Genomic DNA, 17,662 nt, shown 5'->3' with positions numbered 1-17,662 from the left:
AGGTTGCTGAACAGGGGCACTCTCAGGGATTGGGGCTGGGGTCTGGGTTCAGGAAGAAGCCCAGAACAGCAGACACTGGGTTCCAGTCCATCTTACCTGCTACCAGCACGGGCATGTGCTCTGCCAGGCTGCCCGGGAGGACGCCTGCCAGCTCGGTGAGGAGGCTGAAGCAACCCTGGCGGGCCCTGACACTCCGATCTTTAAGCTGCCTCTGCAGGGCCTTAATCACAAGAGGCACCTGTGGATGGAGGGGGGAGGTCAGTGACCACCCGGGAACCTCCAAACCCCACCCACTACTGCGGGACTCGGCCTGGGCACCTGCCCATGGAGGACCCCCAGCGTGGAGAGGATCATTCCACCCCAAGCTTCCCATCACTCGCTCTGTACCAGGCACCTGATTCCACACTCACCAGCTGACAGATGGGAAACAGGCACAGAGTTGAAGTAACTTGCTCAAGGTCACCGGGCAGTGTGGTTCTCATTCCTACGCTTGGTGAGGGTGAAGCACCGGGGCCCCCTTCCCTCCTCCAGCTAGATTCCCTCCCCAGTGAGTTCATCCACTTCCGAGTTGAGGATTCCCCTGAAGCAATGACTCCTAGATCTACATCTCTGACACGAGACTTGTGTGCCGACTGCCCGCCAGACACCTCTACTCCGGCATCCAACGAGGGCTTCGAACATAAATGTCCAGAACAGAACTCTGGACATGCCCCCGCTCCACCCTCCACCATGTCAGGGACTGCACTATTTTTAGCCAGAGCCCCGAACTCACATGACACCTCCCTGCCCCTTGCCTTTCACATCCATCTGCAAACCCCAAAACTATCTCTCAAGTCCAACCACCTGTCCCCCTGCCCCCTGCCCAAGGCACCAAGCCCTTTCACCTGCACAGCTGCAGCGGCCTCCAGCCCGTTACAATCCATTCCCCACACAGCAGCCAGAGTGAGCCTTTTCAAATGTGAGTGGGATCCCATAATTCCCCTCCCGTGGCGTCTACCCTCTTATAAAAAAACTGAACCCCCTTGCTATGGCCTGGAACCCTACTCGTGCTGTTGGCTATCTGCCCGAGACTGTGTGGTCCAGGGACAGGGACTTCATCTGTCTTGCCCCCTGTTGTGCCCCGCCACTTCATACACAGGGCTGGGCACACAGCAGGTGCTCGGTACGCACAATCCAGTGGGTGGAGAGATGGGGGGCGGTGGGAGGGTGAGGGGATGGAGGAGGGAAGGGTGGTGAGCAGGAGGGAGGGGCAGGGGGAGGGGCGGGCAGGCACACCTGTCCTCGCAGCATCTGGAGGTTGCTGCCCGACTGGGTGGGCTCCTCCTCCAGCCATCCCTTCGGGGGCCGCGTCTGCCGCAGCAGCACGATGTAAGCTCCGAACACGTCGGCCTTGACGTTCTCCTCGCGTTCCCTGAAGCGGCGGATGAGCACGGGCGCCAGGGTGCAGTGGAAGTTGGTCAGGAGGTCGGGCCGAGAGCTGATCAGAGCCGCCAGGCACTTGGCCGCTGCCCGGCGCACCTTCCAGCTCATGTCATCATCGTCGCTGTACTCGTCCTCGCTCTCTGGGGAGGGAACCGGACACTCATGGAGCCCTGCGCACCACCCAGGGCGGTCTCCCAGGACGGAGGGGTGAGAAGTGAGGGAGCAGTGAGGAGGGCTCCGTCGGGGCCCCACCTTTCCATGGTCACTACCCGTTAATGAACACCTGCCCTGTGCTAGGGGTGGCGTCAAGCAGGGAACCAGCTGGAGGTAGGCCAGCGTCCTCCCGCTGCCTCCAGACTCCTGGTTGTATTGACTACACCAGGGAAAAACTGACTCCCAAGCTTCCAGTGAGGATTTAGGGAATCCATTTGGGGCACAAGACCCAAACTTTGGTTTCAGCACTGGCTGCGTGATGTTTCATTTACTGGGATTTCAGAAGGGAAAGGTGATAGCTCCCCTGCCCCAGACAGAGTCCTGATTCCAGCTTCCAAGCAGGACTAACAATTAAGGAAAAGCTGTGTTTGTGTGGCTCTCCACTCTCCAAGCTCCCCCAAGAGATCAGAGCTCAAGTCTTCACCATGCCTCAGGAATGAAGGTGTCTTGAGCCCCCTTTTATAGATGATACATGTAAGGCTCAGAGAGGGCGAAGACTCTCCTGAGAACACACAGCTAGAAACAGCAGAGATGAATGAGGCCCACAGAGCCAACTCATACATCTGGGAGACACGCATGAGGCTCAGAGGGGGATGGTCCTCCCTAGGGACACCCCCAGGCACAGGCTCAAAGGCCAGCATATTCCTACCCACACTGCCCTGCAGAGAACTCAGACTCTCAGAGCACTGCATCTGGACAAGCCATAGTGGGCCAGATGGATGGTCCCCCAGATGTGTCTTGTCAGCTTAGCAGATGTGTCCCCTCTGATGGACCCTCGTTATCTCCACCCTATGTCACCCATGAAGAAACATCCAGAGCTCCCTGTTACTCACAAGAAAATGCCCAATCTCCTTGGCCGGGCAATTGAGCCCAAAATGCCTGTCCAATCTCATCTCCTACCACTGCATCTCATTCTGAGTACCCATCAGGACCTAAGGCCTTCACCTCCATCAATGCCTCCAGGGCCCAGGGCCTTCCCTCTGAGTGACAGACAGACCCACAGGCACAGAAGGAAAGAAGCCATTGAGTCCATCCCCCATCCAGGTATCTCTCCCTGTCAGTGCCAATCATTCCACCACTAGAGCTTCACTCTGCTGGGTTAAAGCAATGGCTCTTGGAAGCCGTAACTAAAAAGGTACAGAGATGGCAGCACGAGGTGGGAGAGTCTGGCAAACATGGCTCCAAGTCCCAGCTACGACACTTCCTAGCTGTGTTATCTCAGGCAAATCTCTTCTCATTAAGTCTCAATCTCCTTGTCTGAAATATGGGGATGATAATAAATACCTCATTTCCTAGGGTCATTATAAGGAACATGAAATAAGAGAGTACTCAGGGGACTTCCCTGCTAGTCCAGTGGTTAAGAATCCACCTTCCAAAGCGGGGGACGTGGATTCGATCCCTGGTCGAGGAACTAAGATCCCACATGCCGTGGGGCAACTAAGCCCGCGCACCACAACTAGAGAGAAGCCCGAGCGCCACAATGAAAGATCCTGCGTGTCGCAACTAAGACCTGACACAGCCAAAAATAAACAAATAAATATTTAAAAAGAAAATAGCACAGAGGACATCAGGAGATGCTCAATAAACAACAGCAATTACTACTATCTTGTGATCTGTGCAATCAGAGAGTGTGGGTACCACAGAGGATCCAGATTTCCAAGGGCAGGGCTGGAGCCTGAGGAAGAGCTGGGATCAGGATGGGGGCACCAGATGTGGCCCCTGTCTTTGGCTGGGGGATTCCCGGGAAGGCTGCACCCATTTCCACCCACCAGCCCAAGGACAAGTTGGCCACTCACCCTGCTCACTGAACTCACTGTCCTCTGTCTCCATCTGCTCCTCTTCCCCGTCACTGTCATAGTTATAGTTGGGGTCGTGCTTTATGTACTGGAGGCAGAGGCTGGTCACGCTGGGCACGTGGGGGCCCATCTCCTTGGGGCACCTGTGGGGTGGGATGCAGGAGGCTCTGCTGGACCCAGGCAAGACGGGGTTGGGGATGGGGCCCAGTGGTGAGTCCTGAGACCTGACTGCTTTGAGGCCAGCATCCTGCCCCCACGCCATCCCCACCAACTTCTCAAAGAAACCCCAGGGCCCCCGTTTTCCAGCACCCCTGTTGCACCTACTTCCTCAGGAAGGCCTCGAATGCCTGGAGGCAGGACTCCCGAAGCTCATCATCATCCAGGTTGCAGAACTCCTCCACCAGGGGCACCAGTCGGTCCAGATGGGTCCCTGCAGGGCCAGGTGGGTCACTGAGGCAAGGTGAGATGAGGCCAGACCATCTCCAGGGCTCCCCCAGCCCACAGCATTCAGCCTGCGCCTGCACCTGCAGCCCTGGCCACTGCAAAGTTACTCAGAGGCTTCAGAGTCAAGCAGATGTGGGTTCTAGCCCTGACTCAGCACCCTATAAGCTATGGGACCTTGGGCACATCGCAACATTCTTTAACCTCAGACCACTCATCTTCACAGTAGGGATAACAACGCCTACCAGCCAGAGAGTTTGTCAAGATTAACAGTAAGATTCAGGTAAAGATCTCCACCCAGGTCCTGGCACGAAGCAGGCACTCAATAAGTAGCTTCTGTTGTTGAAACTATTACTCACGTTCTTGCCTGATTTCCTGCGCTAGGTTGTAAACCTGGGCAAGGAAAGTGGGGAGGCAGGCACTGCCCTTACAAACCAGGCAAGAGGGGCCCCCCCACTGCCCCCGGGGCTTTATACGGACTCTGCCCTAGCTTTTCTCCAGCCGTACCCTTCCCTACCCTGAACCTTTCCGGTCCTGTGCAGTTCTCTTGCCCAGGTCCATGCTCCCGAGGGTGGCTGCTGTTTGGGGGGATGTGGACAGAGTATGGACTGCAGGCTTGGGGCCTCCATGTGCGCTTTTAAGGTCCCCTGCAGTGAGCGAGCCAGAGGGGAGGGAGGGCAGACCGTGGCCACTCTACTTACACTGCCCTGTTCTAGCCCGAACTAACTCCAAGGTGTTTGAGAATAAATTCAAAACTGATTGCAGGATTCCATTTCTACAAAACTCATCTCTGGTGACAGAAAGCAGGTCAGTGGTTGCCTAGGGTGGGGCAGAGGGTAGATGGACTGCAAAGAGGCACAAGGAAACTTTTGGGGGTGATGGAAATGTGCATCTTGATTGCGGTGGTAGTTTCACAAGTGCGCGAAAAGGTCAAAACACACTGAATTGTACACTTTAAGTAGTGCGGTTTATTGTACATACATCATCCCTTTGGAGGCATGACTTATAATTACCCTCGCGAGCCTCTGGGTAGGGCTCAGAAGCAGGTTGAGCTCAGGGCCCACCTGGCTGCCTCTCGAGCCCTCTTCCTCTTCAGGCGCTTCAGCACCGCCACCGACCCTCCCCACCTCAACCACGCCCCCTAACCAGAGGTGGCTCACCCGGGCCCCACCCCCTCAGCCCAGGTCCCGCCCCTCTCCCGGGATCCCGGTAGTCGGCCCCGCCCCCTTACGTGGGGCCCCGCCCCCTTACCGAGCCGGTGGCCTGCCTGGCGGCCAACGCTGCCCAGGCACTGGATCAGGGTGCGGATCGCCGCGGGGCTCGCGGGCGCACGTGGGCCAGGCAGCCGGTCCAGCAGGTGGTCAGCAAGCTCGACGAAGAGGTCGGTGCTGCAGGCGGCCGCCAGATGGCCGAGCGCCCCAACGGCCCGCTTGCGCACGGCCAGGCGCGGACTGCTCAGCTGCGGCAGCAGACAGTGCAGGAGGCTGGCGTGGAAGGCGCCCAGCGGGGCGCCCAGCCTGGGGAGCCGGAAGGAAGGGGTGTCGGGCGAGGCCCACCCGGCGGGCAGCCTGGGCCAGGCACTTCCCCTCTCCCCATGGGTGCCTGGCCGCCTCCCCCATTATGACAACCCAAGGACCCTCACCCTCCCCATCACTGAGGCCAGAGTGATCTAAAGTGTGCCTCGGGCTTCCCTGGTGGCGCAGTGGTTTAGAGTCCACCTGCCAATGCAGGGGACACGGGTTCGTGCCCCGGTCCGGGAAGATCCCACATGCCGCGGAGCGGCTGGGCCCGTGAGCCATGGCCGCTGAGCCTGCGCGTCCGGAACCTGTGCTCCGCAGCGGGAGAGGCCACAACAGTGAGAGGCCTGCGTACCGCAAAAAAATAAATAAATAAAAAAGTGTGCCTCTGCCTAACTCCTTCAGTGGCTCCCCAATGCCCTTTAGATAAGCTGAGCTCCAGGCTCAAGGCAAGAGGGAACACCAGAGAATGGTTTCTGCACAGATAGAACGCAGCCCCTGCAGCAGCTTCTGTCCCACCTTCAAACCAGGCCTGTGCTTTTCCTGTCCCATATGTGTCCTGAAACCTTTTCTTCTCTCACTCTACACCAACACATTGACCTCACCCTCCCATATCTCTCTGTCCAGCCCAGACCTCTCTCCTGGGTTTCATTTATTTATGTGTTCACCTACTATGTGACAGGGCCTGGGCTGGAAACTCAGGAGAGCAAGACGGACTCTGGCCCTCAGTCCTGCCCTATGGAGTTTTCGGTTGAGTGGGTACCTCCCAGGCACCTCAAATTCAACATGTTCCAAACAGAAACCATCACGCCCACCCCGACATTGCTCCTGGAGCGCACCTACACGGCCAGTGGCCCTGTGTCTGTGCCCACAGTTAGGAAAGCCAGACCCCTGGGTGTCAGCCTTGAGTCTTTGCCTCTCATCCACTCCAAGCACTGTGGAGTCCACCTCCTAAATACAACCTGAATTCACCTGCCTGCAGAAGCCTTCTAAGCAGTTTCCCTGCCCATTCAACCCCCTCCCATCTTCCGTGCACTCTGCACATAGAAAGATCAGTCTAAAACACACAAATACACCCAGGGCATTCCTCATGCCTGCCGAGAACCCCTCCGTGAGCCCCTCACACTTTCAGTAGAATCTTTAGTCAACTGCCCCACCTTCCCAGCCCTTATCTCTCCACACCAGCCCCTCCTCATGACACCCCATGACTGCCTTACACAACCCCCAGGACCTCATGTCTCTCTGGTCTTTGCCCTCTGGGCCAAAGGCAGGTCCCCCATACGGGGTCCCCCTTAGGCTCACCCACGCCTGGCCAAGTCCTGCCCACCCTTGAAGGCTCAGCTGGCTGGACCCTCTCTAGGAAGGTTCCCCATCCCCCAGCTGGGTTAAGGGCTCCTCCTCTGAGCTCCTACGGGCCCTGCTCTTAGCCGTATTGTTGTTCTTACTCCATTCACAGATTTATGTGCCTGTGAGCTTTTCCTTAGGGGCCGCCAAGACCCAGCCAACTCCATATTCCCAGAACTAGTCCAGCACCTGACATTTTTCCAGTAGGTGCTCAAATCTTGAGAGGCTGAATGAATGAATACTTTAAAAATGTGCAGTGCAATTTAAAACCAAGGCCCAGCTACACTAATCCAAGAGAAGAAAAAAAAGAGAAAGAAGGGCCGAGGGAGAGGATGAACACACGTGGGCTCCAGCTATGGAGAGACCTGAATTCAACACCTAGGTTCTGCCATTTATTGACTGTGCCTGCAGACAGGCCACATCACCTCTCAGAGCCCAGAAAATGGTGACAAACGAGTTCTCCTGGGACACTGCTGGTACGATTAAAGAGCCCTAGCACAGGGACTGGCGGACAGTAAGTGCTGGCTCTGTGACTTTGAGACCCTCCCTGTCCCCCTGTCCTCCTTGCCCAGGGTGGCCTCCCGCACCTGCTCAGCATGTCAGAGAGGATGTCCAGGGCTTCCAGCTGCACAGCCACGTCCTCCTGCTGGGCGATGGCACTGGTGAGCTGGCCTGTGATCTTCCGGCACACACTGGTGGCCAGGCCAGAGCCTGCACAGAGCACAAGGTGGGTGCGGTGAGGCCCAGGGCTGGCCTCCACCTGTGGTCGGCCTTTGCTCTGGTTGTGTTCCTGAGCCCACATCCCTCAAATCCTGCTGACCAGGGAAGCCAGGGGTGGCGTGGTCCAAGGTTTGACGCAGAGTCAGATGGAACTAAAGGAGACAGCTGGGGAGCTAAAGAACCAAGGGCGGACCTGCTGGCTGGCTCACCCCACACCTGACCCCTTTGCCCTCTGCCTTCCCATGGGGAGGTGGGAAAAGTTAAGCACTTCTTTCCTAGACTCCTTTGCTGCTTGGAGAGGCCAGGTGACCATGTTCTGGCCATTGAGATACAGGTCAAAGTCTTCTGGGGAAACACGTGCTTTTCTTATAAAGGGCAAGAGACATGGGTAGAGACTTCAGCCCTGTCCTAAATGAGCTTCTGAATGGCTGTAAAAATGGAGTGGCTGATCCCTTCAGAGTTATGTGAGAAAAGTAACCCCCTACTTCTTCAAGCTGCCATTAGTTAGACTTCGTTACTTGCAGCTAAAAGCATCCCTGAAACAGAGCCATGAAGTTTAACAGATCTGGGTCTGAATTCTCTGCCACTTATTAGCTTGCTGACCTTGGGTAAGTCCTTTCACCTCACTGAGCCTCAGCTTCTTCAATCATAAACCAGGACAAATAGCAATAGCACCGAGTCCCTAAGACCTGAGTACCTGTGGCTGCAGGGGGGAGCTCCGACAGGACGGTCTTGAGGCCGATGCCAGCGACGTCTCGGAGCTGCTCCTTGTCTGACCGCATGTTGGCACAGAGGGCATCCACGATGGTCTCCACCTGGTACTCCTTCACTTTGCCCACCAGAGGACCCAGGCTGAGTATGGAGGGAGGGAGGGAGGAGGTCCAAAAGCCCAGGCTCAGCTCGAGTCGGGCTACCCCTTACATCCCCTCATGTCTGTGGGGCCACATGTGCTGAGGAAAAGGCCCCAGATCAACAGGGGACTTCCTATTTTGCCAGAAAGAAAGGTACCGTCTGGGTATGCCGACATCATTCCTGGCACCTCCCAAACCTGCATCTCCTCTTGGGTTTTACATCTCAGTATATGGCCAAACCATCGAACCCGGCAACCTCAGCTGGAAACCAAGGAATGCCCAAGAGTAGGGTTCTCAAACTTGCGCGTGTATCAGAATCCCCTAGAGGACTTGTTAAAACACAGATTGTGGGACTTCCCTGGTGGCACAGTGGTTAAGAATCCGCCTGCCAATGCAGGGGACACGGGTTCGAGCCCTGGTCCGGGAAGATCCCACATGCCGCAGAGCAACTAAGCCCATGCGCCACAACTACCGAGCCTGCGCTCTAGAGCCTGCGAGCCACAACTACTGAGCCCGCGCTCCACAACAAGAGAAGCTACTGCAATGAGAAGCTCAAGCACTGCAAACGAAGAGTAGCCCCTGCTCGCCACAGCTAGAAAAAAAAGCCCACATGAAGCAACGAAGACCCAACGTAACCAAAAAAAAAAAAAAAAAAAACACACACACAACACAGATTGTTGGGCCCCACCCCAGCTTTTCAGACTTAAGGGGTCTAGATGGGGCTTGAGAATTTACATTTCTAGCAAGTTCGCAGTAGATGCTGACGGTCCAGGGACCACACTTTGAGAACCTGCCTTAGAGGCTTGCTTCTCCTAGTGTGGTCACAGATCAGCATCATCAGCACTACCTGGAGATGCAGAGATGCAGCAGCTCAGGTCCTACCCGACAGCTACCGAACTAGAATCTGTGCGTCAACAAAACCCCCAGGTGATTCGAATGCATGTGAAAGTGTAAAAACTGCACCGCACTGCTTCTCAGCCTTAAGTGGGCATTGCCATCACCTGGGGCCTTTTAAGAAATTGTTACCCAGGTGCCAGCCCCAGAGTGTCTCAGTTAATTGGTTTCAGGTGTGGCCTGGAGCTGGGGATTTTTTTTTTTTTAATTCCCCAGGTGATTCTAACATGCAGTCAAGGCTGAGAACCTCTGACCTAAGAGAGTGGTTCTCAGATGACAGTGCGCATTAGAATGCAGATTCCCGGGTGCTATATCCTCACCTGCCCGCCCCAGCCCACTCCTGAATTAGAATCCCTGGGTGGGGAGCACACAGTTTAAACAAGGGTCCCAGGTGGCCGCAGTGCACACCACTTTGCAAACTCTTGACTTCTTTCTCTAAGTAATCACAGGTCTTTCCACTCTACCTTCTATAGCACTGGTTCTCAGTAGGGGTGATTCTGCCCTGAGGGGCGTTTTGGATATTTACTGGGGGGGGCCTTCTATTAGTTATGTTCATCACAACTAATGAGATGGCACTTCTGCCTTTTATTGAGGGAAGGGGGGGTTGGGGTGGGGGGGTCGGGGATAATAGAAAGACAATATTGCAAAACCATGTTCCATGTCCTGCTGGAGTTTCTAACATCCCACTGGGCATTCACACAGGTAAAAAGCCTTTCTATAATTATCTGAGTCCAAAACCTAATTTCATTTTACATATAAACACAAAGTACTTTTCTGCACTATTTTAATATATTAAAATATTAATATTTTAATATACTCTAAAATTTCCAAAAATGTAGTTATCAGGTAACTCGAAGGAAGACTGTACTTTATTTTCCTGGGAAACTTTACCGGGACACGGTCACCATTTCAGAAAATCTCGTAAGATCAATGCTGCCTGTGCTGAGTCCCCAACATCCACACCTGTCTCCACCTGCTTCCTGCCTTGGCAAGCCTACCTCAGGTGCAGGCTTCTCACGACTTCATTACACGTCTACCGTCAACGTGCCTGAGCATTTACACAGTGAAACACATACTATTTTACCATCAACAACGTTCCTCCTATTTGTCCTTTATGCTCCGGTTTAAGGCATTATATAAGCTGTTTTGTAATCATGTGTAAAGGCAGATTCTATTATGCATGAATTTCATTTCGTGCTAAGAAAAGAGTATTTCAGACCACGTGTTATAAAAAGGGGTTTTGCTTCTGCTAGTAGGAAACCAGTCCACCTGATCTCAATTCCACCGTTAGAGGGATGCTCCCAGACCACAAAGCTGAGCACGTCTTGTTCCTGCATGAAACTCTTTACTGAATTCCTATGCTCTTGGGATCAAGTTGAAATTCACTACCCACCCAGAACACCTGGATCCAGCCCACAGAGTACTGTTTGAGAGGCAGTGCCCCAATTCTGTTGACCCCCGCCATTCCTCAGTCCCCTGCTTACCCCGCCACACACACACATGCCCTGCACATACCCCATCTTGCTTTTTCAGCTCTGGGGGTAACTGGCAAAGGTCTCAGAACGACACCTCATGAGGCCTATGGCAAATGTGCCCACCCCCGCCGCGTTCTTTCACCCCCACCACTCCTGTGCATGCCAGCCTGACCTTCCAGCTGCCAACTCCTGCATCTGTGCCTGAGGGCTTTCCCTGGCTGGAGATGCCAAGGAATGCATAACGCTCCACCTACCCCAGGAGCAGCCCTCAACCAAGGAAAGCTGGCAGGTGCGAACACTCCAAGGTGCATGTCCTACACTGTGTGCCAGGGATCCCCAGCAGGGGTAAGCTCCACTCACCCACAGGAGAAACCTGCTTGATGCTTTATTGCGTTTCTTCCTTCCCTGCCTCACTTCTCTACCCCCCTACCTAGTTTCCTGGGATCTCTTTCCTAGTAAACTTACGCTTGAATCCTTGCCACAGGGTGTACTTCTGGGGGAACCTACACCAAGTCACTGTCCAGCTCCACTGGGGCTCCAACAGTTGCTCAGCAATTCTTCTCTCAGAGGCTGTACCCCAAAGGGTCAGGGACCCTCCCATCACCACCAGGGTCGACACTCACCACTTGACCGCCAGGTTCTGCACCTCCCCGTTCTTGTCCTCCAGAAGCCTGAGAAGCATCTTTACCACCTTGCGTTCGCTGTCCTCATCCAGCTGGATGGAGTCCTTCTGCAGCTCTGACATCAGGTCACTGGTAGCCATGAACCTGGGCAGGGAGGACGGAGGATTGCTGAGCAGCTCCTGGGCCCCGGTGATATGGGCAGTACCTCAGAGTTCCCCAGAAGCGGACCTTGATACAAAGGGTCAGGGGCAGTCAAGGGCAATAGATTATCTGGGCTGTGGGCACAGTTGGGCTACCAAAAGGCAACGCGTGTGTGAGACACCGACTGACCCAAGGTGGCAGGCTCAGACACACAGCATCCCAGCTAAAGGCTTAGGACCTCCAAAGCACATGGCTCCTGCTTCTGCCATTTATGCAACTGTGAACTTGGGCAAGTTACTTCACCTCTCTGAGCCTTATTTAACCTGTCTGAAAAGTGGGGATGAGAACGGTACCTGCCTTGTGGGGCTGTATGGAAGATAAAAGAAGACAATGTATGGGGTGTGCTTAGCACACAGTGGGCACTCAGGAGGTGTCCCGCCATGATTATAATGTCACGTCATTCGCGTCTCATTCGGGCTAGAAGGTCGAACACAAACCTTGCAACCGAGTCAGGTGTCAGCAGGAAGCCTCTCTACCTGACAGGTGGAGGAGGACGAGCCCCGTCCAGCCCACCTGACCTCAAAGAATCACTCAGCCCTGCCCTCACACCAGCGGGTCTCAAACCGTGGCCAGCATCAGAATCACCTGCAGGGCTTGCCAAGTGCTGCTGGGCCCCAGGGTTTCTGAATCAGAAAGTCTGAGCTGGGGCCCCAAATTATGCATTTCTAACAAGTTCCCAGATGAGGCTGAGGGGCGGGGACCACACTCTGAGAACTAACGCCCCAGGCCAGGTTGACGGGCAACAGGCATATCTTAGACATAGATGGCAACGGCTGAGCAGTCCCCAGCCACAGCTCGCAGACCCAGGGTGGGCATCAGCGTCAAGGACCACCCACTCACAGCTGGGCAGATCCGTGTGGCCGGATGCCCTGTCCCCGGCATTTGAAATTGCAGTGGAGTCTGAGCTGGAAGGTCACGGAGAGCTGGGGCTGCCGTGGCAACATGGAGCACCATTCCTGCCAAGATCAGGAGGGGAGAGCAGTCTTAAACTGGCAGCCCTCGGCTGTGTCCACCTGGCAAATGTTCTTCAAAAATTTGAATTATTTATTGACATTTAAAAATTAGAAGAGTTGACATAAAAGTACTGATTTCCAGATTCTCTTGAAAACAGAATATTTGAATACAGCTGGGCCAACAGTCTCTGGTGACTATAACTGGCTCGAGGCAGTGGCGGCTGCCCGCTGTAGGTAGATGCACACTCCCCAGGTCAGCAGGTTCTCCCCAGGCCCACTGCAGCCGTTTACTGGCTCCTGCAGGCACTTGACAGCAGAGAGGAGAGATGCTGTGAAGTCCGCATCAGAGAGTGGCGGCCCCAAAGAAAGCGTCCAGCTTTTGCTCCCCAACCAGGCCTCTTCACACCAGCCTTGCTTTCTAGCTTGAGCGAGTCAACCAAGAACCCGCTCCCCCTGCCCCACCAAGCCTGCTATGGCAAAATCGGTCACAGTGGGATTCCAGCCTCATCTCTGCAGGCTCAGACCTGCTGCTGGATGTCACAGTGGCCCCTAGGGCCCCTTAGGCAGGAGGGCACTTGTTGGTGTCACAGCTGTTTATTTTTAACAGCTGGGATAAGCCTCAAGCCTGAGAGAAGAAAGGAGGCTGGGCTGGAGGCAAGGAGGGGGTGGCAGGGCTGACCATGCCCACCTGTGGGCCTGGCCACCTCAGGACAAGCAGCCAAGGTAAGATGAAGGATGAGGTTTGGATCTGAGCCAGGACAAGGCCAGGGGTAGCCACACGCACTCCTAAGTCTGTCCTGCTGAAGGGATGTTCAGAGAAGGCAGGCAGGGCCTTGAAGCTGAGTTTCTGCTGCAGTCCATGGAGACCCAGCTCAGCCTGGCAACCCAAGGGATGGACTCCTTTGCCCAAGATGGGCCTCCTGTCTCTCTCTTTCTTCTCCACCTACTGAACTCCCATTCACCTGTCAAGGGCCCAGCTCAAAATGTCCTAGTCTCAGGGAAGACTCCTCTCATCACCCTGCCCTATCCTCCACCCACAATCTCTAAGCACACTTGGTCCCCCTGGATAGGACCCTCTCAGATACTCTGCACCCCTCTATTATAGCATCTCTCACACTGCACTGCAAGCTTGGTCACCAGTGTCTCCCCTGTTGAACTGTGAACTCACAGAGGCCTGTCAGTTCATCTCTGGGACTCCAGGCCCAGCAAACAGGTCCAAAGAGGCCCTGAGGGGGCAGGGTAAGGGCAGAAGGGGAAGGAGGGTTAGGACCAGCCCCTAACAGGGCTCAGAGCCAACCAGCTGTGTGGAAATCCAAACTCAGAAACTAATCCTTCTGAAATACTCCCCAGCACTTCTGACACCCCAGAGTTCCTGCAAACACAGCTCTCACATATATGTGTATATGTGTGTGGCGGTCGTAAAGGGGGCGTATACAGGAAAGGGTATCATTTGGTAGATAAGAGTGTGGGCACCGAAGTTTGGCTTTAAGTTAATATACTGGCCATATACTGATCACCTGGGTGACCTTGAACAACTGACTCCTCTCTCAGCCTCAATTTTTCCATTTATAAAATGGGAATTTTCTTTGCCCCACTTTATAACACCTTTGGAAAGTTTTACTAGGACAAGCAGCTTTTGGCATGAGGCAGATGAGGCAACTAGGCTCAGAGAGGTTGCATGAACCACCCAGTATCACACAGCAAGTTGGGAAAAGAAGCACACTGGTCAGGTCTCCTGGCTCCTCAACCAATACTACTATGTTTTCAATAAATGATGTAGGAATTCCTGCAAGACCCCTCAATTTACCCATTTCACTGTTGAAGTCTGAGTGGGAGTAGAGCAGCCGCCTGCCCACAGAGTGGGGGCGCAGAACAACAGGGATCGAAGGCTTCCTCCACCTGCCTGGGACCCCCACCTGCAGTCACCGTCCACCTCCAGGAGCTAGAGGACACAGTCTCAGTTTCATTCCAGAGAAACCCTAGAGGCAACTCAACTGAAATACTCGGCCACATGGGTGCCTGGACAGCTGGTCAGGCCCCCTGGTATTTGGACTTTAAAAATAGATATCATCCTCATATGCTTGGGGTGGTTTTAAGTGTTCTCAGGGCCGCTGGCAGAGCAGACTGGAAGGGCTTCTCAGGCTCCAGTTGGCAGGGCCAATTCCCTCTCCTGGAGCCTGGACCTGAGGGCCTAGACAGTGGTGCAAATCCCCTCGGTGACTGGCCGGCTGTGTGACCTCGGGCAAGTCACTTCACCTCTCCAAGCCTCTAAGGAACAGGAAGAACGATCACTACCACCCAGGCAGACAGGAAGACTGAATGAGATTACACTGGACAGCAGGGAGCCTGGGACACAGAAAACATTCACTGAGCCTCACCTGTGTACCCAGAACATGCTCTGGACACAAAAGGAGACTGCACAGTCCAGAGGTCCAGGAGCTCTGGGTCTCCCAGGCTTAAACAGTTATGCAGCAGAAATATGGGCCGGGGGAGGTGCCTAACCCTGCCTGGGTATCAGGAGGCATCCCAAAGAGGTGACAACTGAGTAGCAGCTAGCCTGGTGAAGGGGGGAAATGACGAGGCAGACAAAGAACTTCCAGGTAAAGGCCCAGACAGGGGAGGGGACTGGCAGATTTCTGATGTGCCCAAAATCACAACAGTGTCAATCTATTAAGCGCTTACCTGGTGCCAGACACTAATCTAAGCATCCCGCATGTATTAACTCATTTCATCTTCACACCAACCCTCTAGGTGGGTTCTGTTATTACCCTCATTTCACAGAAACAGAAGCTGAGGCTCAGAGGGGTTAAGCAGCTTATCCACAGTCACACAACCAGTAAGTGGCCGGAGGCAGGATCTGAACCCAGGACTGTGGCTCAGAGGCTCTACTAAAGCGGGGCCTCTTGAGCGGTGCTGAGGAATAAACTGCCGAAGGCAGGGGTCAGACCAGGAGGGCAGGGCCTGGGTATCCTTAGCTGTCAGGGGGCCTTGCTGAGATCTCATCCTCTGTGTTAGACTGGCCTGGCTGTGCACCTCGATTCTCCACTTCCTAGCTTTGTGACTGCACCTGGGCCCTTCTCGCCTCTGAGCCTCACTCTTCTTATCTGTAAAATGGGGGGGGGGAGTAAAGTGACAGAATGTTCAACGGTCTATATTCTCTCTGAGGACTCCTTACAGCACAGAACTGGCTGTGTGGTTATGGACCAGTCCTTTTCCCTCTCTGGGCCTCAGTTTCCCCTGAGGAGGAGGGGACTGGGCCAGAAAGGGAGTGGCCCACAAAACCTATAAGCCCCCACCAGAACCATCACCTACCTCTGTCCGCTAAGCCACTCAGCCCAGCCCCCTCCCTCAGCTGGTGTCAGAGCAAACCCGGGAGGCGAGGAAAGAGTACCCCTATGAAGTGCGGGGAGGAGGCGTGGGGTGATGTTGAGAAGAGTGCAGAGCTGAGGGTACGAGTGAAAAAGTCAGCACTGGGTTTGTAGTCCTGGGAGGGGAGCGAGTTTCAATGCGGAGAAAAAGAGGCAGGCGCTGGGTTCCCCAAGGAGAGGCCGAGGGTTTCAGTGGGGGTTGAAGAGGAGGGCCAGGGCCCACCAAATGCGGGGAGAGATGCGGGCTGGGCATAAGCGGAGAGAGGAGAGGCAGAGGAAGCGTGCAGAGGGGCAAGCTGCGGCTCAGACGCGGGACGGCAGGCAGGGGCTGAAGTTTGCATGGTGGGAGACGCAGCTGGGCTGGAGTCCCGGAGAGGACAGGGCAAGCAATCCGCGGAGAACTCAGCCCGAGCTTCCGCCGGGCGCAGAGGCGGGGAGGGGGCGTCTCGGGGGCAGGAGTGGAGCCCGCTGCGAGGAGCAGAGATGGTGGCTGCAGGGTCCCGGGGGAGGGCCGGCGCTCCGGGAGGGGAAGGCCGGGGGTTCAGGGCGGGGCGGAGAGGCGGGGGCCGGGCAGCGGGCGCACCTGAAGTCCTTGTCGCTGGACGTCATCTTCTCCAAGAGGCTAGAGATGTGGAAGGCGGCGGTGCTCATAGTGGCTGCGCCGCGGGGCCGCCGACGGGAAGGAATATGGCGCCGCGGCCCCCTCCCCCGCCGCACGCGGGCTGTGCTCAGCTAACAGAAATAGCCGCCCCCGCCCCGCCCCGCCCCGCCCCGCGGCGCAGCGCTCGCCTCTGCCTTGGCCGCCGCTGCGGGAGGCGGGAGGCGGGAGGCGGGAGGCGGGAGACGGGAGGCGGTTGGCGGGAGGCGGGAGGCGGGAGGCGGTTGGCGGGAGGGGCCCGCCAGTAGCTCTGTGGTCTCGGCTTGGCGCCAGCCCTGCAGACGGCCCATCACCGGCTTGCACACTCCCACAGACGTGAAGCTCACCACCTATCACCGGACAGCCTCTCCCTATGATTCCTGTGGGCCTCAACCCTGCTCGCGAGACACAGGCATGGTAACAGAGAGTCTCAGGTTCGAACCCCACCTCCGTCAGTTCTGCTGCTGTGAGGCCTTAGCCAAGTTACTTGACCTCTGTAAGCCTCAGCTTTCTCATCTGTAGGCATTCAAGGAACAGGAGCTGCTATTGTAGGTCAAGCCAACCAAAGCACTTCCACCCCCACCCTGCTCCGCATGCGGTCCACCCCAAAGCCAGACAGGATATGGAGTGTACCCTATCGCCCCAGGCCTCCTGCCTGCCACCTCCAACCCTCAGGACATCACGGCCAGTTTCCTCATTTTATAGCTACACAGCTGAGGCCCAGAGAGGCAAAGGGACTTGCTGCAGGTCACACGGCCAGTGAATCTGGGATGGAATCAGGACTGACCCCAGACTGGGCAACAGTTCTTACCCAGAATGAAGCTGTGCACAGTTTCTCCCCAGGTAGGTACAAGCTCAGGGTGGGAGAATCTGTAGGAGGACGAGGAGAGTGGCAGAACTTCTCCAAACAGCCAGGAGGCTGCTGGCTCTTGGGAAAGTGAGTCGCATGTGCAAGACAACCCTGGGTTCAAATCCCTGCCAGGCTGCTTCCTGGCTGTGTGGACTTGGGATAATGACACAACCTCTCTGAGCTATGTTCTTCTCACCCATAAGATAGGGATAAAATTAATCTTTATTTTATAACACACTTCTTGGGTACCAGTTATTATGGGTTCCTGGGCTCTAGAGTAGCACTGTCCAACAGAACTTTCTGCAATGTTGGAGATTTTATACATCTGCACTGTCCATTATGGTGACCATCAGTCAC

The 17,662-nt window shown here is 55.4% G+C and overlaps 1 protein-coding gene across 2 annotated transcripts in view; it reads right to left on the bottom strand.

Annotated features, from left to right (window-relative positions):
• CAND2 (cullin associated and neddylation dissociated 2 (putative)) overlaps positions 1-16,537 on the bottom strand; it is a 29,233-nt gene extending 12,696 nt beyond the window's left edge. For both annotated transcript variants that reach the window (XM_082662856.1, XM_082662857.1), the window contains exons 1-9: positions 16,402-16,537; positions 11,297-11,440; positions 8,151-8,305; positions 7,321-7,444; positions 5,124-5,389; positions 3,756-3,861; positions 3,432-3,574; positions 1,276-1,562; positions 97-238 (exon numbers count right to left, since the gene is read on the bottom strand). In XM_082662856.1, coding sequence (XP_082518982.1) covers positions 97-238; positions 1,276-1,562; positions 3,432-3,574; positions 3,756-3,861; positions 5,124-5,389; positions 7,321-7,444; positions 8,151-8,305; positions 11,297-11,440; positions 16,402-16,469 — 1,435 coding nt within the window. In that variant the 5' untranslated portion in view covers positions 16,470-16,537. The remainder of the gene's footprint in view (positions 1-96; positions 239-1,275; positions 1,563-3,431; positions 3,575-3,755; positions 3,862-5,123; positions 5,390-7,320; positions 7,445-8,150; positions 8,306-11,296; positions 11,441-16,401) is intronic.
• Positions 16,538-17,662: the final 1,125 nt, after the last annotated feature.

Source organism: Grampus griseus (assembly GCF_964374135.1).
Source record: "Grampus griseus genome assembly, chromosome: 10".
Classification (NCBI taxonomy): domain Eukaryota; kingdom Metazoa; phylum Chordata; class Mammalia; order Artiodactyla; family Delphinidae; genus Grampus; species Grampus griseus.
This window is presented reverse-complemented; position numbering and strand designations above follow the sequence as displayed.